Source organism: Rhinatrema bivittatum, chromosome 15 (genome assembly GCF_901001135.1).
Source record: "Rhinatrema bivittatum chromosome 15, aRhiBiv1.1, whole genome shotgun sequence".
Lineage (NCBI taxonomy): Eukaryota > Metazoa > Chordata > Amphibia > Gymnophiona > Rhinatrematidae > Rhinatrema > Rhinatrema bivittatum.
In genome coordinates this window covers 77938488-77966438 of record NC_042629.1, presented here as the reverse complement: position 1 = coordinate 77966438, position 27951 = coordinate 77938488, and the positions used below count along the sequence as shown (strand labels likewise).

The following is a 27951-nucleotide window of genomic DNA, read 5'->3' as shown; positions in this document are numbered from 1 at the left end:
GCTGCCTTGGGTGGCCTCTCTCCCTATCAGTACCTCCAGAAATCCCAATAACTATGGATGTGTTTCCGGCCTTAACGGAGACAGAGAATACTGGGGGGCTGATGTCACTGCAGGAGTATATATTAAAACCTACAAAAAAATCCAAGATTTCCCATTGCTAAATCCATGTTGGTGCGTCCCCTTTGGGTTACATCTATTCATGTGGCCACTAATTTTGCTTTTTTAATAATGGCTTCTATCAAATCTATTGCCCAGCACCAACTTCAGATTCACTGGCCTATAGTTTCCCAAACCACCATTACAGCCCTATTTAAAAATCTATGTTTACTTCTCTAGTCAGGCATAATCATCCATAGATTATTCTACACTCAACCCAATGAAGGGAATAAAGCTTTCCAAAAGGCAGTCATAAATGAATTAAGTTAGCCTAATAAAAATGTCTCGCCTACAACCTGGTCTGAGAAACTCACCATCTTCCCACTAAAAATGTACATACCTTGAGACGTTCAATTGCCTCTTCTCCTCCTGGTGTCGACATTATTCTTTCCTGGATGCTGGTGACAGAAGTTAAGCCCACCTGACTACTGAGAGAGCAGGAAGACGGAGAAGCAGTAAGGGAGCCCAAGGACGCTGTGGAGAAATGGCCAGGGCGTTGATTCTCGGATGCTAGCAAGTATCTATTCTTATTGTTCTGAATATCTTTCAGATCTGAGAGCAAAAAGGGAGAAACATGGAGAAAAGCAAGAGACAATAAAGAGAAAGCAAGGAAAACGAAAAGACAACAGACAACAGACAAAACAGTGTGAGAAAGGAAACACAGAACACAAGGACAATTAGATGGTAGTTCTGAAAGCCCTGTGTGCCCAAACCAAACCTGAAGCAGATGGAGAGACAAGAACATCAGAGAAATTACTTACCTGATAATTTTGTTTCCCTTAGTGCAGACAGATGGACTCTGGTTTATGCTCCCCTGCCAGCAGATGGAGACAGAGTCAGGTTTCAAAGCTGACGTCACCCTAGATACATCCCCTGCAGTGACCTCGGCCATTCAGTATTCTCTTCAAAAGCCACTGTGGACCTACTAGTGAAAAAACTTGATTAAAACAGATAACCGTAACTGTACTCAACCAAACATTGAACACCAGTAAGATTATAGATGCCCTGATCTAAGGACTGGATGAAGGATTACCCGTAATCACTTGGAATCTATATCCATTTCATGGGCGAATCCTTGGCACTGTTCTTGGGCAGACGTGGGCGGGATGCTAAGGAAAACGAAATTATCAGTTAAGTAATTTCTCCATTTCCTAGCGTGTAGCCACATGGACTCAGGACCAATGGGATGTACAAAAGCTACTCCCGATCGGGGCGAGAGGCTGTCCGCGGTCCGGTTAACACTGCCCTTGCAAAGGCTACACATGCTCCTGGGCCTGAACGTCCAGGTGACAGAACCTGGAGATGGTGTGCAAGGAGGACCACGTCGCCACTCGGCAGATGTCAACAAGAGACAGCAGTCCAGCTTCTGCCCATGTGACTGCCTGAGCCCTAGTGGAATGAGCTTTAACATAAGAACATAAGAAATTGCCATGCTGGGTCAGACCAAGGGTCCATGAAGCCCAGCATCCTGTTTCCAACAGGGGCCAAACCAGGCCACAAGAACCGGGCAATTACCCAAACACTAAGAAGATCCCATGCTACTGATGCAATTAATAGCAATGGCTATTCCCTAAGTAAACTTGATTAGTAGCAGTTAATGGACTTCTCCTCCAAGAACTTATCCAAACCTTTTTTGAACCCAGCTACACTAACTGCACTAACCACATCCTCTGGCAACAAATTCCAGAGCTTTATTGTGCGCCGAGTGAAAAATAATTTTCTCTGATTAGTCTTAAGTGTGCTACTTGCTAACTTCATGGAGTGCCCCCTAGTCCTTCTATTATTCGAAAGTGTAAATAACCGAGTCACATCTACTCATTCAAGACCTCTCATGATCTTAAAGACCTCTATCATATCCCCCCTCAGCCGTCTCTTCTCCAAGCTGAGCCCTAACCTCTTCAGCCTTACCTCATAGCGGTAATGGCTTTCCTGCCTCCACATAGGCTCCTGTGACCACCTCCTTAATCCAGCGAAGCCGGTTCGCCCTGCTTCCTTCCACCATGAAGGACAAAAGGCGGTCTTGTCTTTCAGACTGGTTCTGAAACATCCAGGTACCACACCAAAAGCCTACTGACATTCAAATGGCGGAGGAGGTGATATTCTTCCGCATCCTTGTACTTATCTAGGGATAGCAACGAAATGGACTGATTCAAATGAAACTCTGATACTACCTTGGGCAAGAAGGATGAACTGTACGAAGCTGTAACTCTCCTGGAGTCATCCGGAGGAACATTTCCCAACACGACAATGCATGTAGGTAAGAGATGCGACATGCCGAGCATATAGCCACCAGGAACATTATTTTCAGGGTTAATAAATGCAAGGAATGACTGCGCAGTGGCTGAAACGAGGGCCCTGCCAAAATCTCCAATACTAGATTAAGATTCCACAAGGGAACCGGCCACCTTAGGAGTGGCCGGAGGTGCTTCACCTCTTTCAGAAAACGGCCATGTCCGAATGAGGCGAAAAGCAAGTTACGTTCACCTTGTCCCTGAAACAGGAAAGCGCCGCTACCTGGACATTCAAGGAGTTAAGGGTCAAACCTTTATTCAAGCTGTCCTACAAAAATTCCAGAATTAGTGGGATTTTGAACATCTGAGAGGAAATACGGCGTTCCTTGCACCAGGCCTCAAACACTCTCCAGATCCACACATACGCTAGGGACATAGAGAACTTCCATGCACAGAGTAAGGTGGTAATTACTGCCACCGAATATCCTGGCTTCATCAGGCGAGCCATCTCAAGGGCCAGACCGTAAGACAGAATCGAGATGGATCCTCGTGAAGGACCGGTCCCCTGCTATAGCAGGTCCCCATGCGATGGGAGGCACAGGGGGGTCTCCACCAGGAATCTCCGCATACTGGGATGCCTGGGCCAATCTGGAGCTATAAGTAGGACTAATCCCCGATGGCGCTCGATTCTGCGAATGACCCTGCCCAGGAGGGGCCATGGAGGGAAGGCATATAAGCAGCTCTTCTTCCGGCCGGTCTGAATGAAAGCATCAATTCCCAGGGTCAACTGATCTCTTCTGCGACTGAAGAATCTGGGAACCTTTGCATTGTGAGATGATGCCAGCAGGTCGATGGACAGGAGACCCCAGCAAGCCACTACCAGCTGAAAGGCTTTGGCAGATAATGCCCACTCTCCTGGATCCAGATTCTCCCTGCTTAGAAAGTCTACTCCAACGTTGTCTGTTTCTGCGATGTGGGAGGCTGAGATCATCTGTAGATGTATTTCTGCCCATTCCATAAGGAGATCTATCTCCTGTGACACTTTCTGGCTTTTGGTTCCACCCTGGCAGTTGATGTAGGTTACCGTTGTTGCGTTGTCCAACATTATTTGGATCGCTTGATCCTAGAGTATGTAGCTGAATTGTAGACACGCCAAGCTGAATGCTCGGGCTTCCAGGTGGTTTATGTTCCAGAGGGCCTCTTCCTTGGTCCAGTTCCTTACAGTGAGCTCACCAGCCCCGGAAGCTCGCATCTGTTGTGAGGACTAGCCAGTTCGGAGGGGATAGGGATACACCCCTGCCCAGATGGGCTTCCTGCAGCCACCACTGGAGCAGAGAGCATACTTCCAGCCGTAAGTAGAGGCGAATCGAATAATTTTGAGACAATGGGTTCCAACGTGACAGCACGGAGCGTTGAAGTGGTCACATGTGTGCCCTCATCCACAGCACTACTTCCAGGGTTGCTACCATCAAACCGAGGACTTGAAAATAGCTTCACACCGTCGGGCGTATCATGCTCATCAAAGGATGCACTTGGGACATCAGCTTCCTTATCTGCGTGATTGGAAGACTTTGCCCTGCTTGGTGTTGAACTGGACTCCCAAATATTCCAAGGACTGGGCACGTTTGATACTGCTTTTGTCCAGGTTTACAACCCAACCGAGTTCCTGAAACAAAAAGGTCACCCTGTCGGTCACCCGGAGACTCTCTTCTACAGACTTTGCCTGGATCAACCAGTCATCCAAGTACGGGTGCACTAGGATTCCCTCTTTGCCACTACAATTACCATAATCTTGGAAAATGTTATGGGGGGTGGTGGCCAGGCCAAAGGGCAGTGCCCGGAACCGATAATGGCGACCCAGTACCGCAAAGCATAGGAAACGATGTTCTTACTAGATTGAAATATGTAGGTTGTCCTTGGATAGGTCCAGGGAGGTTAAGAACTCTCCTGATTGTACTGCCATTATCATGGAGCATAGGGTTTCCATGCGGAAATGAATCACTCGTAGATGTCGGTTGATGCTCTTGAGGTCCAGGATGGGGTGAGAAAGGAACCTTCCTTCTTAGGTACGATGAAATAGATGGAATATTTTCCTGGGGCGCAGGTACTGGGATTATAGCCCTCGACCTGATGAGCCTTAACAGGGGAGTCTCCACTGCCTCCTTCTTGTGCTGGGAGTGGCAAGAAGGTATCATGAATATGTCCCAAAGCGTGCTGCAAAATTCCAGTGCATATCCGTCTCGTATGACCTCCAGTACCCATTTGTCTGAAGCGATTTCGACGCACCGTTGGTAGAAGAGGGACAGTCAACCCCTTATCTCCTCGTTCCAAGGGTGGGTTGGCGAAACATCATTGGGGATTTCGGGACGAACCTGAACCCGAGCTTACCCTCTCTCTTGGGCTGCCGATTCCGAAAAGCCTGAGACCTCCCAAAGGACAGAGTCCTCTGAAGTGTTTTTCTGTAGGGGCAAAAGCAATGGGAGCCCTCGGATCTACCCCTCATGGGCAAGGGGTGCTGTAACTGCTTTCACTTATCTTCTGGTAGCTGGAGTACTGGAGATTTGCCCATTTACTGCCCAGCTTTTCTAATTCACTTCCGAAGAGGAGTGATCCTTTAAATGGCATCTTTGAGAGTTTTGCCTTGGAGGTTGCCTTCGCAGCCATAGCTGTCTTCTGAGGCCACTCCTCTGGCCAAGGTACGGACTAGGTCCAAGTCCATGTCAGCTAAAAAGGTAGCAGCGGGTTCCATACCCGCTCTGGAATCTGCCCCCGAGTCATCCATCTCCTGAGAGAGGAGCAGGAACGAACGAGCTACCAGGGCACAACAAGAAGCAATCTGTAAGGTCATTTCTATTGCATCAAAGGCCTGTTTATTTATATTTATTTATTTGCTTTTTATATACCGACATTCAACAAATGTCATCACATCGGTTTACATATAACAAATTGGAGAATAAAAATGTTACATTGTAATAAATAATAGAAGGAAGATAGTAAAACAAGGGAGGGATAATTAATCAATAAGAAAGGGAAAAAGTGAAAATATGAAGAGCAAATAAGTTAAATTGAATGATTCTTCTTATTATGTTGTAAATGCTTTCTTAAAGAGCCATGTTTTTATTTATTTATTTGTTTGTTTGTTTTAAGTTTGTCATGATGACTCAAGTCTTAGATCAGTGGGGAGGGTATTCCATAAAAGTGGTCCGGCTATTGAGAAAGCGCATTCTCTTGTTGAGTTGAGGTGGGATAATTTTGGAGACAGTAGCAAGGAGTCCAGTGTTAGTGGAGCGCAAATTTCTCTTTGGGACTTGGGAATGAAGTCCATCCATTTCGTCTTGTTGTTATATAGAGTTTTATGGATAAGAGATAGAGTTTATACTGAATTCTGTAAGAGATTGGCAACCAATGTAGATCTTTGAGAACTGGAGTAATTTGATCTGATCTGCTGTTGTTGAGTGATCTTGCCGCAGCATTTTGTAGAAGTTGAAGCGGTTTAACAGTGCAAGCAGGTAAGCCAAGGAGTATTGCATTACAATAATCTAATTTGGAAAACAAGAGGGATTATAAAACTATACGATAATCTTGATGGTGAAGGAGAGGTTTGATCCTCTTTAGTACTTGAAGCTTGTAGAATCCTTCTTTTACTATGTTGTTCATGTGTTTCTTAAAGCATAGTTCAGAGTCTAGATTGATTCCTAGGTCTCTTACATTAAGTAGAATTTTTTTGTTAGTTATGTAATTGTTGAGATGGAGGACAAATACTGGTGAGGATTTGTTGCATATATAGAGAATTTCTGTTTTACTATGGTTGAGCGTGAGGACCATTTATGCTAATAATTGCCGGATTGTAGTGAGGTAAGTATTCCAAAGGTTTAGCGTATTAGTTAAGTCGTCATTTATCGGGATAAGAATTTGATCATCGGCATAAATGTAATATGATAATTCAAGATCTGAGAGGAGTTTGCATAGTGGTAGTAAATATATATTGAAAAGTATGGATGAAAATGAAGATCCTTGAGGAACTCCATGTGGAAGTGATATTAGTCTTGATTCTTTGTAATTAGTTCTGACTATGTATGATCTATTGGATAGATATGATGTGAACCAACTGATGGTGAAGTCACATAGTCCAATTTCCTTTAATCTTTTTAGAGGAATATTATGATTTATGGTATCAAAGGCAGCTGATATGTCAAGGAGTATGAGGATGAATTTTTGGCCGTAATCTAAACCTCTTAGGATAGAGTTAGAGAGAGATATTAATAGGGATTCTGTACTAAGAGTGCCCCTAAATCCATGCTGAGCTGGGAAAAGTATTTTATGTTTTTCTAAATGATCTGAGAGTTGTTGATTAACAATTTTTTCAAGTACTTTGGCTATGAAGGGGAGGTTGGAAATAGGTCTAAAGTTGGTGATGTCAGATTGGTCAAGGTGTGATTTTTTGAGTGTTGGTTTAATTACAGCACATTTTAATTTGTCATGGAAAATGCCTTCATTTAGTGAGCTTTATTATGTCTGCAATTGGCCTAGCGATGATGATGGAGACTAGTTTAAGTATTTTTATTGGGATGGCATCGATTGGGTGCGATGCAGGATTCATTTTTTGGATGATACTTTGAACTTCAGTGGACGCAGTGGTATCAAAAAATGACCATTTTGAATTAGGTTTGTTTGGAAGGGATATGGTATCTTCATTAATTGATGGCATATTCATGGTGAGTTTGAGTATCTTGTCACTAAAGAAAGTTCAAAGTCATCACATGTGATTAATTTGTGGCCTTTAGGCAAAGGGGGTTTGCTATGTTGAGTAAGTTCTTTGATGTATGTGAAAAGTTCTCTTGGATTAAATTGGTAGTTATGTATTTTTTCGGCATAGAAATCTTTTTTGGTTTTATTGACTCCATCCCTTTATCGTGCGCATCCTTTAAGGCCGCTCCTCCCTCCACTGGGTTAATTGTTCGCTTACAGACAGCACAGACCAGCGCATCCACTTTAGGGAAACAGAAATGTTCTCTCACTGCCAGATACAGTGGGTATAGAGCTTTTAACGCTCATCCATCTTTAAAACTTGGTTCTGGGGCATCCCATTCCAAGTCAATCAACTCCCCGATGGCTTCCAGTACTGCAAAGTAGTAAGAGGCTTTCCTTAGGGAAATCAGAATGGGCTTCTTCTTTGGTTCTTTCATAAAAGTCCACCCAAGGACCTCCCAGGATCAAGGGATCTGGGAAACCAGGGCCAGCAATCTGTCTCTATGGAAAAACCGTAACATGGTCCAAAATGGTTCTAAACCAGGGGGGGAGTTCCCCATTTGCCAAGAAATCTGTATCTTCTTCTTTGTTCGGGTCCCTGCCAAGGATACCCTTGGTGAGCCTAGGCATGCCTCGAGGTCTGCCAATAGGACTGGGAGACGGAAGGCTTACTGGCTGAGGTTCCATCTGGACAGGGGCAAGTGAGGTAGCAGACTGTACCTTTACGAAGCTTTGAAGGCCTTGAAAGAATTCCACCCAAGAGAAGGCGGCCGGGTCCATGCCTAGCCCAGGAGGCACTTGGGTAGGTGCCACTAAATTTCCTTCTCCCATAGATGACCCAGTCCCGGGGTTACTCAGATCTGGGATACTTCCAGTTAAGGCTGTGGCTGACCCATCCACGTTTAGCAAAGTCCGGGGAGGCTAACTCTCCCTGGTATCCTCACAGTGCTGTCATAAGCAAGAATCCAGGTCAGACTATGCAGCCCTAATATGACAAGCAGTGCAGAGAGAAAGAGGATTATGTTTCTTTGCTGCCAGAGCCATTGGCAACAGTAATTGCGTGCTCGCGCTTAAAATTTTATGCGTGCAGATTTCAGGCATCTATGCGGGCCACTGCGAGGCACAGGCATAGCCCAAGCGCCCGGCTTTACTTGTATTCTGGGCCTAGTAAATTGTGTTCGTATGTATGCATGCGACGTTTTGCGCACAGCCTGTGTGCGGTATTATGCACACAGTGTGTGCGCAGAATCCACATGCATTGCGCATACCGAAGTTCTATGGAGAGCAATACAGGCACAAAAACGCAAGCGAGATGGCGCCACTGCGGCTCACCACGCTATGTGCTGACCAAACCTAAAGCAGGGCCTAGCCCACCGGGGGGCCGCTCAACCCACTCGGAAGCTCACTTCCCCTTACCCCAACGGGATTAGGAATGACATTGGTATGGCACGCCGAGCAAGGAGACCAGAGGAAGTCTTACCGAAACCCATCCAACGTCTCTGAATTAGAAGGAAATCTTTTTTTTTTTTTTTTTTTTTAATTTACCTGGGCTCAGCGCTTACTGGCTGAGTACAGAGATGGTCTCTGGCTGAGGAGGGAGAGGGTTTTGGCCGTCACCACCGCACTCGGCTTCCTGCACCCGCTGCCTTTCAACTGCTTCAGCAGCAAAGTCCCCGCCGTGAACCAGATACCGGACCAAGGCACACCTCTGATGGATCTCGGAAATCACCTCAGGAATTCTCAACTGGGGGAGGGACCTTTAGGTATCAATGTAGGAGAGCGGGGCTCAATCTTTTCTCCAATTTAAAAGTAGAATTTCTTCTTCCAAAAGGTACAGCAATCCCCATAGGGAAAGCATGTCTGATTCTGCTGGAGACGGAGAAATACTGAAGGGCTAAGGTCACTGCAGGGGAGTATCTAGGGTGACGTCAGCTTTGAAACCTGACTAAGTATCCATCTGCTGGCAGGGGAGCATAAACCCATTGGTCCTGTCCATCTGGCTACACACTCGGAAATCTGTGTTGTTTCCAGCATAAGAGTTTGAAAACCACCATCTGTCAATCAGGAAAGAGGAAAGACCAAGGAAAAGAACCAAGGAGAACCAGGCAAAAGCATTGACACAGAGCATACCAGTGAACATTTGCACTACTGGACCCAATGAGCAAGTAACCATTCAGAACCAGGCAAATGAGTGGTCAGCAGACTGCATGGGAGATGAAGACTAGGGCACAGCCATGCATGCAGTCAGGAAGAAGGTAGGGTAAGGAATTAACAAGGTAGGCAAGAGAAAGAGACCAGGTAAACAAAATACTTTGCCTTGTTTTGACCCTCCCTATCCAACCCCCTTGCTTCCCCCACCAAAAAAAAAAAAAGATTGAAAGCTAACATGCAAGCCTCTCTCAGAGCTACTGCAATTACTTTCACAGAAGGCATGCGTCAATGGCAAACTGGCAGCAGTACCCAGAGCACCAAAGCCATAACAATGGCGTCTTGCCAACAGCAAAGCTAGTGAAGTCAAGAAATCTAAGCTACATCCATATTAGACAATTCCCCAACATACGTATGAATACGCTTATTAGAGATACAGTGCACACTTGGGAAAGTAGCAAGGTGGGGCCTTTAGAACCAGCACATCAGAAGACCAACTAGAGCTCAGTAATCATGTTTCTACCTCCATGAAGTATCTCAAACTTTTATTAAAGTGCCAGTAATACTGACTACAGAGAATGAGCTAAAACCAAGAACTGCATTCACAAGACTCTTCATTTTCAGCTTTTCAGAACTGGGTCATTTGCTTTACTAACTTTCACCTGGATAACAAACATATGTACACAGGAAAGGCTCTATTACTACATGCTGACAAATACAGCAAGTCTGTTTACCATAAATGGGATCGCCGTTGACAGCATGATGAATTAGCCACGACACATGGTGCTGTCATCCGATGGCAGTGAACAGACCCATCTCTCTAGCTCAGTAAAGTTTTATTATTGAGTATGCACGAGAGTTCCTGTGCATGCGTGGGCCTTCTCATGCACGTGCAGCCTCAAAAACACCTCAGTCGATTGCAGAGCTTAGCTTTAGCTAGGTAGGCAACTCTCCAGGGAGGTGGGTGTGTATTAAGCATGACTAATTCATCCCGTTTACAGAGAACCCCATTTACATTATGCAAATTTGCCTTCTCCATCAAAAAGCAAGGCTGAATTAGCCATGACATGAGAGTCCCAAGCTGAAGGTTGTGTGGCAGAGCACTTACTGAAAAAAGCAACCCAGACCCGCATCTTCCATGGAGAGTGGACTACTTCATCATCATCATCTTTTATTTATGTCATGCCTTTCTAGCCAACGAGTTCAAGGTGTGTTACAAATCAAAGCAATGTTACCATTAAGAATACAAGTTCGGATCATCAATTCTTATAACATGAATAAAAAACAAATTTGCAATATAAACACAGCATCAGACATCTCTAAAGTGCCAATGGGCTGCAAACAGTGTCAGATATAAGGCACAAAGTGCTCTCATTCATCTGCTGATTCAACAAAAAACATGCATGTAAATTTCAAAAAACATCCCAAAGAAATGGACTGGTTAACTTAGCTCAGAACAAACCACTATGAAGACATAACAAAGGCTGTGTTCAATACAAGAATACCCGACACAGGCCCATGTTTCGCCATGTGAATGCCAGCAACAGGGAATCAGTTTACTATAGCTGCCCTGTAGGACCTTTAAAAATGGCTGCTAGCTCTACGGTAGCAATATTTGAGGTTCTTGCTCTTTGTTTTGGACAAATCAAAGCAATAACATAGAACATTATCACAATTGTGCAAGTTACATGTAAAAAAACAGAGTTCATATAGCACAGCGGAAAAAATACAAGTTACAAGTAGTAATATTAACATAGGGAAGCAAGTACATTATTGCAATTGTACAAGATTCATTTAAATACAGATAGAGATAATAATATAGTATAGTAAAGTAATTTCACTAAGACACAGAGTTGTGCCAAGATGGCATTAAGATCACATGGCATTGGTGGTTTGGCAGGATTTATTTTTTTAAAATGATTTATAACCCGCATCTTCTGAAGCTCAGAGCAAGGAACATTATGTAAAACAATATCAAACAAGCAAGTTGCATAACATATGCAGGGACATCTGACAGATTCTGTGGGCTCAGGATGGGAACTGTAAAGCTAAATTAGTTGGGCTAATGGGCAGGCTTGATAAGTCATATGGCCTTTTCTGCCATCATATTTCTATGTTCTAACCTGAGGTCTCATATGCCACAAGCCTTTCATGAACTTTGAAACCAGAGGATGTACGGAGAACATATTACTATCCACTTGAGTGAGGTAAGCAGCAAGGGCGCTAAGATGCACCTTGCCTGATGACATATTGAGGCCCAACAAGAAAGGGAAAATAAGAACTGAAGTTGATCTTTTGGAATGCAGGCAAATGGATTCAGGTAACCTGCCTGACATATAAAGCTGTATGCGTTCCTGGCTGAAATCATATCTTCCTCATCTTCCTTGGATCGTAACGGAAAAGGAATGTCAAGTGCTCAACATCCATGCTGTCAATTTGAGGAAGGGAAGCTTCAAATGACAGACAACCCCCTCCTTGAATCAGCAGAGCTGGAACAGATCCCAGAAGGATCGGTGGGCAAATTGACAACTTGACGAGGAAAGAGAACTACATTTGTCTGGGACACAATGGAGTAATGAGGATAAAGCATCCCTGGTTCTTGAGTATCTTCTGTACCGTTCTCGCAGCCAGAGGTGGAGGAATGGCACGAGGCAGATTTGCATCCCACAAGCAGAAAACATTGGGTGCAGACCTGAACTTGCTTTGAAGAATAGAGCAAACATTACCAACCTTCCTGTTGTCCTCTGACATAAGTCAATTGACAGGTGACCCCAGAGGTTTGAACAACCTATTTGCTACCCTTTGTTCTACAGACCACTCGTGGAGGTGAAAAGTTCTGCTGAGGTGATCTGCCAAATATTTGACATCCCAGGAAGGTAGGTTACTTAGAGAAAGCTCCTTGGCTGCAAGCTCACGTCCAAGATTCTTAGAGATTCCTGGCTGAGAGAGTCCACAATCCTGTGCTGCCTTGCTTGTTCATGTAAAACACTGCTGCTTCAGTGTCAATTTGGATCAGAATTCTCTTTCTCCAAAGATGATGCAAGAAAACTCAACACATGGCAGATGGCTTGTAACTCAGAAGGTTGATCTGAACAGAACTTCCATCACTGACGAGATCCCGTAAGTTCGGAAGGCGCTCATACGTGTGCCTCATGCTCTGGTGATGAATCCATTGCAAGCATTACCTAAATGAGGCAGCAGTAGAAGAGGAGCACCTATCTCCAGGACCTTCGAGTATAGCCACCAAAGGAAAGGCATTTTCATTATAACTATTACAAGGTGTGACAAGAATTGAAGCAGTTGATCCCACTAGGCATGGACGCCCCACTGGAGAATTCTCATGGGGACAACCTCCACCCTTGCCACTATATGCCCAAGGACAACCAGGATTTCTCTGGCTGTGATTGGACCTCCCTGTAGTAGGCTTTGGACCAGAACACCTGATCCGATGATAGGAATGCTTTCTCCTTCAGAGAATCTATCCATGCCCAAATTAACTTTATTCTTTGTGTCAGAACAAGATTCAACTTTGCAAAATGGATTGTAAATCCTAGCAACTGAAGGAGGTGACTCACATTTTGCAGGAAGTCCCCTGCTTGGGAAGGCCCCATCATTAGCCAGTCATCCAGGTATACAAAATACACAAATTCCTGGTGATGAAGGTATAGTGCTGTTACTGCAAGGCATTTTGTGAAGACCCATGGGGCTGCTGAAAGCCTGAAGGGAAGAACCTTGTACTGGTAGTGGGGGCAATCCACAAAAAAAAAAAAAAAAGTCAGAGGCATTTCTAATGAGATTGATGAATGGACATGGGAACATACACATCGTTCAGATCCAGGGTGCAAATCTAGTTTCCCATCTGAAAGAAGTACAGGATTGGGCGGAAGGAGTTCATTTTGAACTTCTTCCTTAATAGGTTCTTGTTGAGTCTTCGTAAATCCTGGATGAGTCTCAATCCCCCTGATTTCTTGGAGATGAGAAAATAGTGGGAGTAGAACACTTTGCCCAAGGACTTTGGGAGGAGCAGGTTCTGTCATCCACTAACTGAGAAAAGACTCCATCTTGAGACAGAGCTGGGTCAAATGAGACATATTTGGATTGAAGGTAAAACTTTGGTGCAGCATTGGAGGACGACGGAAAAAGCAAAAATGGTAACCGGATTTCACAATTTTGAGGATCCGATAGTTCTTGGTAATCTTACATCACTCTTCCAGGAACAGATGTATCTTCCTCCTACCGGAGGGGTTGCGGACTGAGTGTCGAGTTTCATCAAAAACTAGGCCCAGGTTTAGGACGGGCTTGTTGTGGTGTCTTTGGTTGACACCTTTTCCACAGATGTCCAAGCACCGGAAGTTGCTGTTGTGGTTGTGCGGGTGGTGCACAGTACCATTGAAACTGGCAGAAGGGGCATCTCTGAAAGAAAGAGCGTTTAAAAGCGAAGTAAGGACACCTAGAGAAAGATGACTGCTTGGCTCCCATCAACTGGGATTGAATGGAGGTATGTTTCTCCTTGATCTGGGCTATTATTTCCCTGACCTTGTCCCCAAAGAGTCTGCCTTTCAAACAAAGGACATCAGCCAACTTGTCATGAGCATCCTCACACAAACTGGTGGCTCTTAACCACTCAACCATAAGGCTTTAAAAACTCGCCTTATGACTAGTAATTAAGTAGCATATATTGATAAGAAAAGATTGTTTTCTTATTTCTGTTGATGTGTTTATTGTCTTAACTGATGTAAAAAGTATTGTTTAATTTATGTTGTACATCGCCTAGGAAGATTATATCAGTTAGGCGATTAATAAATGATTTTAAATAAATAAACCAGGCCATCTGATGCACGTCAGTGGCTGCCGCATAAGATTTTGCTGCGTTGTCAAATGATCCATACACTCTTCTGCATCCAGAAGAGCCCACTGAACCTTCTTGCTCCCCAGTGAGAGACTCCACAGCAGCTTCAGCTTGTTGATGCCATTGTGTAAGTACTGCACCATACAAAATTGGTGAGCTGCAATGTAAGCTTTGAGTACTGAGCTCTAGAAGACCCCTTTCCTAAAACTGTCCAACAGCCTAGGTCCTTACCTGGAAAGCTGTTGGAAAAGATTCATTTTAGCCTGTTTTAGCACTAACATCACTACCACGGACTGGTTTTGTGGTTAAGACTGCTCCAGACCCTAGTGCTCGTTATAATCTGTGTTTCAGATCCAATAGAAACATAGAAATGATGGCAGAAAAGGACCAAATGATCCACTCAATCTGCCCAGCAAGCTTATGCCAGTATCTGCTGCACTGTGCAGGTTACCCCCATGCTTATCAGTTTCCCAGACTGTAAAAGTCAGGGTCCTTGGATGCTGTTTGAATCCAATTTCCTTTTGCCGTAAAAAGAGAGCAATGTTGGAGTTGCATGAAAAGTATCAGGCTTAGTGATTAAAGGTAGTAAGCACCGCATCAGCTAGTTACCTCCATGTTTATTTGTTCCCTAAACTGTAAAAGTCGGTGCCCTCGTTGGTTACTGTCTGAATCCATTTCCCCTTTTCTCACTGCCGTTGAAGCAGAGAGCAATGATGGAGTTATGTTAACAGTATCAAGGCTTATTGGTTAAGGGTAGCATCTGCCACACCTACAAGTTACCCCCAGTTATTCCCATGCACTCTTTTCTTTATTTCCAACCTCTAGCCTTTAGGGATCCACTGTGTTTATCCCATGCCCCTTTGAATTCCTTCACTGTTTTCATCTTCACCACCTCTTTTGGAAGGGCATTCCTGGCATTCACCACCCTCTCTGTGAAGAAATATTTCCTTCTGTTGGTTCTGAATCGTCCTCCTTGGTTTCATTTCATGACCCCTAGTTCTACTGATTTATTTCCAACGGAAAAGGTTTGTCGATTGTGCATCAATAAAACCTTTCAGGTATCTGAAGGTCTGTATCATATCTCCCCCGCACCTCCTCTCCTCCAGGGTATACATGCTCAGATCATTCAGCCTCTTCTCAAAAGTCTTCCAATGATGACCCATCACCATTTTGGCCCCTCTTCTCTGGACCGCATCTATCCTGTCTTTATCCTTTTTGAGATACAGGCACCAGTACTGCATGCAGTACTCCAGGTGAGGCCTCACCAAGGACCTGTATAAGGGCATTATCACTTCTTTTTTCTTACTGGTTATTCCTCTCTCTATGCAGCCCAGCATTCTTCTGGCTTTAGCTATCGTCTTGTCACATTGCTTCGCCGCCTTCAGATCATAAGACATTATCACACCAAAGTCCCTCTCCCAGTCTGTGTGCATTAGTCTTTCACCGCCCATCACATAAAGCTCTTTTGGATTGCCACACCCCAGATGCATGACTTTGCACTTCTTGGCACTGAATCCCAGCTGCCAAATCTTTAACCACTAGTCAAGCTTTCTTAAATCACTTTTCATTCTCTCTACTCCTTCAGACATGTCCACTCTCTCTACTTCTTCAGACTGTCACAGATCGTATCATCATCCACAAATAGACAAACTTTACCTTCTATCCCTTCCGCTAGGTCGCACACAAAGATATTGAACAGAATCGGACCCAAAACAGATCCCTGTAACTGTTCTCTCTTCAGAGTAGGTTCCATTTACCATTACACGCTGTCTCCTGTCACTCAACTAGTTTGTAATCCACGCTACTACCTTAGCACCCACTCCCAAGTTTCTCATTTTATTCATGAGTTTCCTATGTGGGACCATATCAAAAGCTTTACTAAAATCCAAGTAAATCACATTGAGTGCTCTTCCCTGACCCAATTCACTAGTCGCCCAATCAAAAAAAAAAATCAGATTTGTCTGTTAGAACCTTCCCCTGGTGAATCCATGCTGCCTCGGGTCAAGCAACCCACCGGATTGTAGATAATTCACTATCCTTTCCTTCAGCAGAGTCTCCATTAATTTTCCCACCACAGAGGTGAGGCTAACCGGCCTGAGGTTTCCAGCCTCCTCTCTGCTCCCTCTCTTGTGAAATTGAATCACCACCACTCTTCTCCAATCTTGCGGCACCACTCCCGTATCCACAGATCTAGTGAACAGGTCGATCACAGTGGACCCGCCAGCACATCTCTGAGCTCCCTCAGTATCCTGGGATCTACTTCATCTGGCCCCATGGCCTTGTCCACTTTCATTTTTCCTAGCTCTGCCCATACATTCTCTTCTGTAAACGGAGTTTCGTCTACTCCACCCCCATCTACAGTCTTGTCAACTATCAATGGTCCTTCTCCAGGTTCTTCTTTAGTGAACAATTTCCTACCTACTGGGAATCAGGATGCGGGATTTTCCCACATTCTCATTTGTAAATTTTGCAGAATTGAATGAATTTGGAATTATGACAGGCTCAGAAGGTGTTTCCAGAATCTGAAGTAGTTTGAAGACCTCAATGCGGGGATCATTGTCCTTAAGGATGTGGACGCCTATAGAACTTTGCCCAGCTTGTCCAGGAATTTAGACCATGAGAAGTTTTCTCATGGAGAAGAATGCTCTCACAAAGGGACATTAACCCACAACCCCAACAACGATGAAAGTGATAGGGGCGGGGATCTCAATCATCTCAGAGAGGAATATTCCCAGGCCTTGCTCCAGATGGTGATGTCCCACACTCCCTCCTTGGACTATCTAGATTCCTTCACAGAGAAGGATGGTTGAGGGATAGATCCTACAACCAGAACCTCTGATGGGAGCTCCCAACGCATGGAGGCAAGAAGGACTCCCCCTTGAGGGAACAAATCTGACATTCTGGACAGGAGATGTTGGAGGGTCCAATGAGGTAAAGAAAGTCTTCACCAATTCAGCCACTTAGTCTGTTGTGTCCTCTAACCTGGAGATGGGAAAGAGATATCCTCTTCTGATACCAGAATAGGGTCATTATCTTGTAAAGCTCCTACCAAACTCAGGAAGAGGCTCCCTCCTTAGTTTATTGCACTCCTTGGTTGCAAAGAAACCAAAGCCACAACGGAGCTTATCAGATCTGGAGTCTCCAAATGATGTCCACAATCAAGAAGGTGGGAGAGAGATAAGGCCATCAACATGGAGGGAGGTAAGTGCAAGGTTTCGCCTCCCAAGACTATTAAAGTCTGTATTATCCTCAAGTGCACCAATGGGGCCAGAACAGCAGCTCTGAAGGATTAATCATTGATAGTGCCAAGGCTGGCTGGGTTGATAAGGTGCATCAACAGCTGCAAGGTTTGGTGCGATACAGGCATTGGCACTAACTGCATGACCGATTCCAATGCATGGCTCTTCTTTTCTGTGCACCAATGAACCCTGCAAGGTCTGCGTCAAGGGGCTCACTGACCCTTGTTCTTGATGCATTCGTGTCTTGTTCGACCCCTGAACTATGGCAGATCCAGGAACATAAGACTTGCATACTGCGTTAGACCAAAGGTCGATCAAGCCCAGTATCCTGTTTCTAACAGAGGTCCAATACAGATTACAAGCACTTGTCAGGATTCCAAAAGGTCAATAGATTCTATGCTGCTTATCCCAGGGATAAATGGATTTCTGCAATTCCACCTTAATAATGGTTTATGGACTTTTCCTCCAGGAACTTATCCTAACCTTTTTTAAAAGCAGCTACACTAACATCTTTCACCATATCCTCTAGCAACAAATTCTAGAACTTAATTATGCGTTGAGTAAAAAATATTTTCTCTCAATAGTTTTAAGTGTATCACCAAGTAACTTCCATTCTGTATCCCCTGTTGTTTGTACTTTCTGAAAGAGTAAACAACCGATGTAATGTTTATTCATTCACTCATTTTATAAACCACTATCGCATCTCCCCCTCTGCCGTCTCTTCTCCAAGCTGAAGAGTCCTAACCTCCTTTCCTCATAGGGGAATCATTCGTTCCATCCCTGTTATTTTGGTTGCCTCTCTCTGTACCTTTTTTTATTTCTACTATATCTTTTTTGAGATGTGGTGACCAGAACAGCACACAATACTCAAGATGAGGTTGTACCATGGAGCGATAAAGAGGCATTATGGTATTCATAAGAACATAAGAAATTGCCACACTGAGTCAGACCAAAGGTCCATCAAGCCCAGTATCCTGTTCCCAACAGTGGCCAATCCAAGTCACAAGTACATGGCAATTACCCAAACATTAGAAAGATCATAAGCTATTATCACTTATTAATTACCATAATAGCAGTTTATGGATTTATCCTCTAGGAACTTATCCAAACCTTTTTTAAAACCCAGTTACACTAACTGCTGTAACCACATCCTCTGGCAGTGAATTCCAGAGTTTATGCGCTGAGTGAAAAAGAATTTTCTTCGATTTGTTTTAAATGAGCTGCTTGCTAACTTCATGGAGTACCCCCTGGTCCTTCTATTATCTGAGAGAGTAAATAACTGATTAGAGGAAAGGGAAGGTGGGGTGTAGACTTCTCTCTGTTTTATTCTCCTTCCTTTCCTAATAATCCCTAGCATTCTATTTGCTTTCCTGGCTGCTGCTGCACACTGAGCAGAGGATTTCAATGTATTATTAACAATGATGCCTAGATCCTTTTCCTGAATGGCAACTCCTAATGTGGAGCCTTGCACTGTGCAGCCATAATCTGGGTTACTCTTCCCTACGTTCATCACTTTGCACTTCTTTCGCATAAACACTGGCTGCCGATTAAATATAGAATTCACTTTAAAAGCCTTATGATGATACACAAGGCCATTCACAACATCTCCCCTCTCAACCTTACTTATCAACTCCAACAGCACTCTTCTAAGAGACCGACCAGATATGCGTACAAGAACACGCTTCTTACCCAGCCAGCAAAAACGTCTCTAAGGAAACGCGCTCTTTCCACGGCGGGCCCCCCTCTCTGGAACTCGCTCCCTCCGGATCTCCGCATAGAGCCCTGCCACAGGACATTCAAAAAGAAGCTAAAGACTTGGCTCTTCGCCCAAGCCTTCCCGGAGAACTAAGACCAGAGGAATACAATGACACTTTACACCCTGATTCCCCTCTCCCTCTGTACTTACGTTTCTTATAGTGCCATATCTCAGTTTAATGAGGCCTTGTTGTTCATTATAAGTTCTCTGCAAATTCCTTATTGTCCAAGTACTTTTTTGTTACTCTGTTCTCATTGTAAGCTGCCCAAGAGGTAGTCCAAGTTATTTATTGTTAGTTTTTATGTTTCATTGTAAGCTGCCCAAGAGGCATCAGTTTGATTTCACTGTAAACCGGTGCGATATGTATATTATACAGGAACATCGGTATATAAAAATAAAAAATAAATAAATAAACAAACAGAGCTGCATCAGGGGCTACAAGATAGTTTAAAATAAAGAACAACTAAAAACAAATATAAATATTCAAAATGTATGGACAAAACATTAAAACAAATAATATAAAAATAGGTATGAAATATTAAATCACATTAATATAAATAAACATGGCTAAAAATCTAAGAACATATTTAAAAAAATATACAGAACAAGACAGATATGAGAAAATGAAATAAATATAATATAAAATTAATATAAATGGCAATTTGTTAAAACAGAAATGTATGCAACCAGCACAGTTTTGCTGGAGGAGCTCCTGTTGAACTCGGGCCTGCTTCAAGTCACTACAGGTATAATATGTATATATAATATGTATATGTATATATAATATGTATATATAATATGTATATATAATATGTATATATAATATGTATATATATATGTATATATAATATGTATAAGTATATATAATAAGTGTATATTATGTGTATATAATATGTATATAGCTTCTGTTGTACTCATTTTATGATTTTTGCTCAACTTATGATTTTTTCTAACCTCCTAAAATGGTTCTCCACTGCTCTAATCTTCGTTCCTATATTTTCTCCCTTAGCATTTCTCTCGCTCGTCCCCCTTCTTCCCCATCCCCATTCATTGTCATTTTCCTTTTCCTTTCTTCAGTTTATTGTAAACCGGCGTGATGTGTTCTACGAATGTCGGTAAATAAAAGTTCATAAATAAATAAAGTTTCTCCATCTTCCAGGCCTTCTTCATTTGTGTTATTATTTAGGAGAGTTGTGGGTGGATCCTTGGGCCGGTGGCAGATGACCTCGCCCCCGGGGGAAGATCCCGAGAGGGACCACCGGTCAGGCTCAGAGTATGGAGACAGACACACACCAGTTCTTTTATTAGACAGTATACTGAACCACCAGAGGTGGCAGTAGTGAGCTGGAATGCCCGGCTGGGCTGTGGTCCCTCAGATACTGGAACAGCGATCCCTGGAGGCTGAGCTGGAGAGAAACTGAAATATAGTGAGGAGGCAGAGTTCATGGACAGAACCAGATGGGAACACTCACACACTGTCTCACAGAAGCCCAGGAGCTGGAATCTATAGGCCCTCGAGGGGAGAGTACCTGGTTCCAGGGAACACTCAGAGAGAGAGATGGTAACTCACTGGTGTTGTAGGCAGCGATGACTTCCTGGCAGAAGTGGTATTCAGTAGCAAGTCAGGGAACGTGGGCCCTCGAGGGGTGAGTACCGGTTCCAGACTGTGATCTGAAAAGCAAAGAGAAAGCAAGGCCCCCGAGGAGCGGGTACCCCTGGTAAGTCCAAGGAGGCAGAGTAATAAGGTATACGGAGAGCGAATCCCATCCTCCGATACCTGGAGGAAAGCCCTTATCCTAGTCCTTGCTAACTCGATTCGTTAGCGATTTCAGAGACCTTAAATATCCGGTGGAGATGACGTCACCTTAGGTGGATGCCCCTGAGGTTCGCGCCACTGCTGGTGCTTGAGTCGGGGCCGCGCGCGCGCCCTTAGGCAGCTGGGAAACATGGCGGAGTGCGGCGTCTAGCCGGTCCGGGGATGCCAGAGAAGAACGGCACGATGACGCCGCGGCAGCCAAACGTCCAACAGGCAAAGAGGGAGTCACCAAAGAGGTAAGGTGGGCGTAGTGGAGACGTCGGGCAGAGACGGTCGCAACACAATTATAGCAATCGGCTCAGTCCCAAACATCTGTAACAAATATTGTGGCCATCGGTAATGGACATCTTGCGGCCAAATACATAGTCCTCAAAGCCACTGGAAGTGACCTTCTTGGAGCTGGACAATATCTTTTATTGTTCCTCTATTTTTTTTCCAGTAGCACTGAAAAGTGCTGTTGAAGAGCTGCTGAGAAAAAATTTGAAGTAAAAAGTACCAAAAAACATCTGTGGGGAAGTTTGAACAAAAAATGCCCGAGGAGCTCACGAGGTGTGCATGTAGTGACTCCCACACACTAGTAACATTTTTCTGAGCTAGAGACTTGGGTCCACTTGGCACTGGCGGATGGCGTCACTCATGTGTCATGGCTAATTCAGTCCTGCTTATCGATGGAGAACCAGTGTCACTATCAGGAAACAGCCTGCGTTGCACATCCAAACTGAGAACATTAACAAGAGTGACAAGCAGGAACCACATCTTCCAAGACACACCAATTACCTAAGCAGCTTCCTGACTCTTCAGGTAAGAACATAAGAAAGTCCCATGCAGGGTCAGACCAAGGGTCCATCAAGCCCAGCATCCTGCTTCCAACAGAGGCAACTTGATTAATAACAGTTAATGGACTTCTCCTCCAAGAACTTATTCAAACCTTTTTTGAACCCAGCTACACTAACTGCACTAACCACATCCTCTGGCAACAAATTCCAGAGCTTTATTGTGCATTGAGTGAAAAAGAATTTTCTCCGATTAGTCTTAAATGTGCTACGTGCTAACTTCATGGAGTGCCCCCTAGTCCTTCTATTATTCGAAAGTATAAATAACCAATTCACATCTACCCGTTCAAGACCTCTCATGATCTTAAACACCTCTATTATATCCCCCCTCAGCCGTCTCTTCTCCAAGCTGAACAGCCCTAACCTCTTCAGCCTTTCCTCATAGGGGAGCTGTTCCATCCCCTTAATCATTTTGGTTGCCCTTCTCTGTACCTTCTCCATCGCAACTATATCTTTTTTGAGATGCGGCGACCAGAATTGTACACAGTATTCAAGGTGCGGTCTTCACCATGGAGCGATACAGAGGCATTATGACATTTTCCGTTTTATTAACCATTCCCTTCCTAATAATTCCTAACATTGTTTGCTTTTTTGACTGCTGCAGTACACTGAGCCGACGATTTTAAAGTATTATCCACTATGATGCCTAGATCTTTTTCCTGGGTGGTAGCTCCTAATATGGAACCTAACATCGTGTAACTACAGCAAGGGTTATTTTTCCCTATATGCAACACCTTGCACTTGTCCACATTAAATTTCATCTGCCATTTGGATGCCCAATTTTCCAGTCTCACAAGGTCCTCCTGTAATGTATCACAATCCGCTTGTGATTTAACTATTCTGAATAATTTTGTATCATCCGCAAATTTGATAACCTCACTCGTCATATTCCTTTCCAGATCATTTATATATATAATTGAAAAGCACCGGTCCAAGTACAGATTCCTGAGGCACTCCACTGTTTACCCTTTTCCACTGAGAAAATTGACCATTTAATCCTACTCTCTGTTTCCTGTCTTTTAACCAGTTTGTAATCCATGAAAGAACATCGCCTCCTATCCCATGACTTTTTAGTTTTCTTCGAAGCCTCTCATGAGGGACTTTGTCAAACGCCTTCTGAAAATCCAAATACACTACATCTACCGGTTCACCTTTATCCACATGTTTATTAACCCCTTCAAAAAAATGAAGCAGATTTGTTAGGTAAGACTTCCCTTGGGTAAATTCATGTTGACTGTGCGCCATTAAACCATGTCTTTCTATATGTTCTACGATTTTGATCTTGAGAATAGTTTCCACTATTTTTCCTGGCACTGAAGTCAGGCTCACTGATCTATAGTTACCCGGATCGCCCCTGGAGTCTTTTTTAAATATCGGGGTTACATTGGCTACCCTCCAGTCTTCAGGTACAATGAATGATTTTAATGATAGGTTACAAATTTTAACTAATAGATCAGAAATTTCATTTTTGAGTTCCTTCAGTACCCTAGGATGCATACCATCCGGTCCAGGTGATTTGCTACTCTTTGGTTTGTCAATTTGGCCTACCACATCTTCCAAGTTCACAGTGATTTCGTTCAGTTCGTCTGACTCATCACCCCTGAAAACCATCTCCAGAACTGGTATCTCCCCAACATCCTCATTATTAAACACGGAAGCAAAGAATTCATTTAGTCTTTCTGCAATGGCCTTATCTTCCCTAAGAGCCCCTTTAACCCCTCGGTCATCTAATGGTCCAACCGATTCCCTCACAGGTTTCTTGCTTCAGATATATTTTTTAAAGCTTTTATTATAAGTTTTTGCCTCTATAGCTCACACCATGCACCCCTCTCTAAGGCTCATGGTTAGAGAGGGGTGCAGGGTGTGAGCTACACAAACAATCTAAATAGCGGATTCATTGTTATAAAGAAGTGAGGAGAAACTCAAAGATCAGCTGCTCTATGGACTGCAGCAGGAATGTACATGGGTGGAGCCTGAGGTCCTTATCTTCCAGCATAGTAGAGAAATTACTTACCTGATAATTTTGTTTTCCTTAGTGTAGACAGATGGACTCAGGACAAATGGATTATGCTCCCCTACCAGCAGACTGCGCCTGTATGAAGACTTGGTGCTGGAAAAATTCCACCCAAGAGAAGGCAGCCGGGTCCATGCCTAGCCCAGGAGGTACTGGGGTAGGTGCTACTGAATTTCCCTCTCCTATAGATGACCCAGTTACTCAGATCCAGGGTACTTCCAGTTAAGGCTGTGGCTAACCCATCCTCTGAATGGGGGGAGCCGGGCTAGGAAAGTCAGGGGAGGCCAATTCTCCCTGGGTTTCCTCACAGTGCTGACATAAGTTGGAATCCAGGTCAGACCGTGAAGCCGTAATGTGACAAGCAGCGCAGAGAGAAAGTCGCTTTTGTTTCTTGGCTGCCGCAGCCAATGTCACCAATAACTTTGTGTTCTGATGGCTCACATTTAAAATTTTATGAGCACAGATTTCGGGCCCCTAGGCAGGATGCAGTGAGGTGCAGGCACATCCCGTGCGGCCGGCTTTATCTGTATTCTGTGCTTAGTAGGTTATGCGCTTATGTTCGTGTGCGACATTGTGCACAGAGTCAACGCACTGCGCGTACCAAAGTTCTATGGAGGGCAATATGGCATGCACAAAGAAAAGCACAAAATGGCGCCACTGCGGCCTACCACGACTAGAGCAGAGCCTAGCCCTCCGGGGGGGGGGGCCGCTCAACCTGCTCGGAAGCCCATTTCCCCTTACCCCAACGGGATCAGGAACGATGTTGGTACAGCGCACCGAGCAAAGAGACAGGAGAAAGTCTTATCAAAACCCCTCCAAACTTCTCTGAATCAGGAGGAAATAATCTTCTCTTTTTTTTTTTTTTTTTACTTATCTGGGCTCAGTGCTTACCAGCTGAGTACAGAGCTGGGCTTTGGCCATCACTGCCACACTCGGCTTCCTGCACTCACTGCCTTTCAGCTGGTTAAGCAGCAAAGTCCATGCTGGGAACCGGCTTCAGGACCAAGGCAACCTCTGAGGGATCTCAGAAATTCTCAAATGGGGGAGGGACCTTTAGGTATCACAGCAGGAGAGCGGGGCTCAATCTTTTCTCCAATTTAAATGTGGAATTTCTCCTTCCAAAAACTACAGCAATCCCCATAGGGAGAGGTACGTCCACCATCTGCTGGAGACGGAGAAATACTGAAGGGCTGAGGTCACTGCAGGGGTGTATGGTAGGGTGACATCAGCTTTGAAACCTGACTCCATCTCCATCTGCTGGCAGGGGAGCGTAAACCATTGGTCCTGAGTCTATCTGGCTACACCTTAGGAAATCTATATTTTTATATCAAGCTATATTTCTATACTAGCTGTTAAGCCCGTAAGTACGGGCTACATTTAAAAAAAAATTTTCGGTCCATTTCCTTCCCCCTCCCCCTCATTCTCCCCTCCCCCCTCTAGTCTCCCTCCCTCTCTCTCTCCTCCTCCCTCCCCTCAGTCACTCCCCTCAGTCACTCCCCTCCTCCCTCCCCCCTCCTCCCCTCAGTCACTCCCTCCTCCCCTCAGTCACTCCCTCCTCCCTCCCCCCTCCTCCCCTCAGTCACTCCCCTCCTCCCTCCCCCCTCCTCCCCTCAGTCACTCCCCTCCTCCCTCCCACTCTCTCAGCTCATTCACAACCCCTTCGGATGGCACAAATGGAAGATCTCCGGGGGAGGTCCCTCCCTCCCTTGCGCTCGCCGCCGCCGTGTTTGCAAAGAGCTGACGCTCTGCTCTGACCGACGTGCTCGCCCGCACATGCGCAGTAGAGCTGCTCTCTACTGGGCAATTGCAGCACATCGGTCAAGCCTCATTTATCTAATAGATAGAGTTTTTTCAGCAGTAGCTCCTATATTATGGAACAAATTACTACCAGACATCAGATTAGAATTGAACTACCTCAACTTCCATAAAAAAGTAAAAACATGGTTATTTCCTTAAGGTTGAGAGAACGACGGGGAGGAGAATGGTTGCAGTGTATAATTTAATTATTCCATTCCTCTTCTATTTGTGTCTGTTCTTTTATTTTTTATTCTTCTATTATATATTTTATTTTAGCTTTTTAAGATTGTACACAGCTTTGGGCAGTCTATGTGGGCTGGTAAGTGGTTTCAAAATTTGTTTAAATAAGTTAATCTCCCCAAGATGGTGGGGGTGCAGAGGAGGATAATGACAACCATAAATCAGAAGCACTATATTACAAACAGTCATGCTCTATGGCTGGTAACTGGGATTATATAATTGGCAGCGTGAAAACGAGAAACTGGGCAGATGGATGTGCCATCTGGTGTTTTTATGCCATCATCTACCTTATTCCTATGTCTTCATGAAAGACCAAGCTGAAAGAGACTGGGAAATAGGCAGTCCCTCAATGTCGGAAACTAGGTTTCACCAAGGAGTACGTTGCTATAAATATTGGAGGGAGAGGAGCTGCTGAGATTCTGCACCAGGCGCATCGCTGCCATGCACATTTACACATGCATGTCCCAGATTTCCCGTTAGGCATTGGCGGCATGCAGAGCACTGCTGAAAGTTTACAGACACAGGCGGATTAGTGAAGAGAAGTAAAAAAGTGCTGCCCCTTGTTATACACACATCTGATTCCATTTCCAGAATAATCATCTCCCAATGGATCATCTGAAGGGGCTTGGGGAGGGGGAAAATATGAGAAGGGTCACAAGTCAGACAGGGAAGCAGAACATGATCCTCCATTTCATATTGACTTTTTGAAAGTAATCACTACCAGCAGCTAGCAGCTGCATGACACAGAACTTCATAAAGTGCTAGCCTTGAGCAGCTTGCGATGCCTTTGCTAAAAGTATAACTCCATCCTATATTAACCTGCACTTTCACCCCCTAAAGTAGGGATCCCTGTGCACCCAATCTCACATACAGCTAAACTGCCGATATTCCAGCAACATGGATTTTTTTTTTTTTTTAACCTGACCCTTGCCTAACAAGAACAACAATTAAAGGCACAAAACACCAGACTCCAGGACAGCACCTCTTCCACCTGCTGGAGACAGAAGAATACTAACAGACTCTAGGGGGCACCTCAGAGGTATACAACAGAGTCCACAAAAAAAACTTCTCTGTCTCCACCTGCTGGAGGGGAGGTAAAACCCAGGAGTCTGGGCTGATCCGGGAACGTACAGAGAACATGGATTTTTTTTTTTTTTTTTTAAGATGGCCACATGTATGTCAACAGACATGAAGAAAGTCAGAGAAATCCCAACGAAAAGTGAAGCAAAACTTCTCATTAGTATCTGGAAGGATCAGACAGCAACTCTGCTTGCAAAGAAGATCCCTCCACAACTGGTGCAAGGCTCATAAAGGTAAGGAAATAATGCAATTAAAGAAAGAAAAGAATACCAAATCTTATCGATGAGTAATCAGGAAATTGTGTGTGACCATAATAGAAAAATGATATGCTTGAAAAGCTTTCCTCTCCCTTTGTCACAGTGACAACACTGGGATGCTTTTCCTTAAAGAAGAAATAACAGCTGAAAGCAAGCCAGGCAAGGTCACAGAGCAACCTGCCCAGAGCACTCACATTTACACACTAACACAGTACAGGAAGCTGGGGTAACCTACAGACAGTGACCATGGTTACAACCCTAGCATCCAATACCAGGTGTACAGAAGTTTCAGACAACAGCATCACCAGTTTTGGTGGCTGTTCAGATTATTACAAAGCTTAGTGGTACACCAATACTTAGGATTTGCCATACTTGGTCAGACCAAGGGTCCTTCAAGCCCAATATCCTGTTTCTAACAGTGGCCAATCCAGGTCATAAGTACCTGGCAGCATCCCAAGGGGTACGTAGATTCCATGCTGCTTATCCCAGGATAAGAAGTGGATTTCTGCAACTCCATCTTAATAATAGTTTATGGACTTTCCCCTCAGAATCTTGTCCAAATCTTTTTTTTAATGCAGTTACATTAATAGCTTTCACCACATCCTCTGGCAATGAATTCCAGAGCTTAATTACGCATTAAAAAAATATTCTCTTATTAATTTTAAATGCATCACCTAGTAACTTCATTGTGTCCCCCCTGGTCTTTGAACTCTTAAAAAGTAAACAACTGATTAACATTCCACTTGACTCATTATTTTATAGACCTCTCAGCTGCCTCTTCTCCAA

At 44.2% G+C, this 27951-nt stretch overlaps 1 protein-coding gene across 1 annotated transcript in view; it reads right to left on the bottom strand.

Moving 5' to 3' along the window:
• KIF1B (kinesin family member 1B) overlaps positions 1–27951 on the bottom strand; it is a 231392-nt gene that overhangs the window by 146368 nt on the left and 57073 nt on the right. The window contains 2 exon segments of the mRNA XM_029579260.1: positions 497–708; positions 26402–26452. Coding sequence (XP_029435120.1) covers positions 497–708; positions 26402–26452 — 263 coding nt within the window.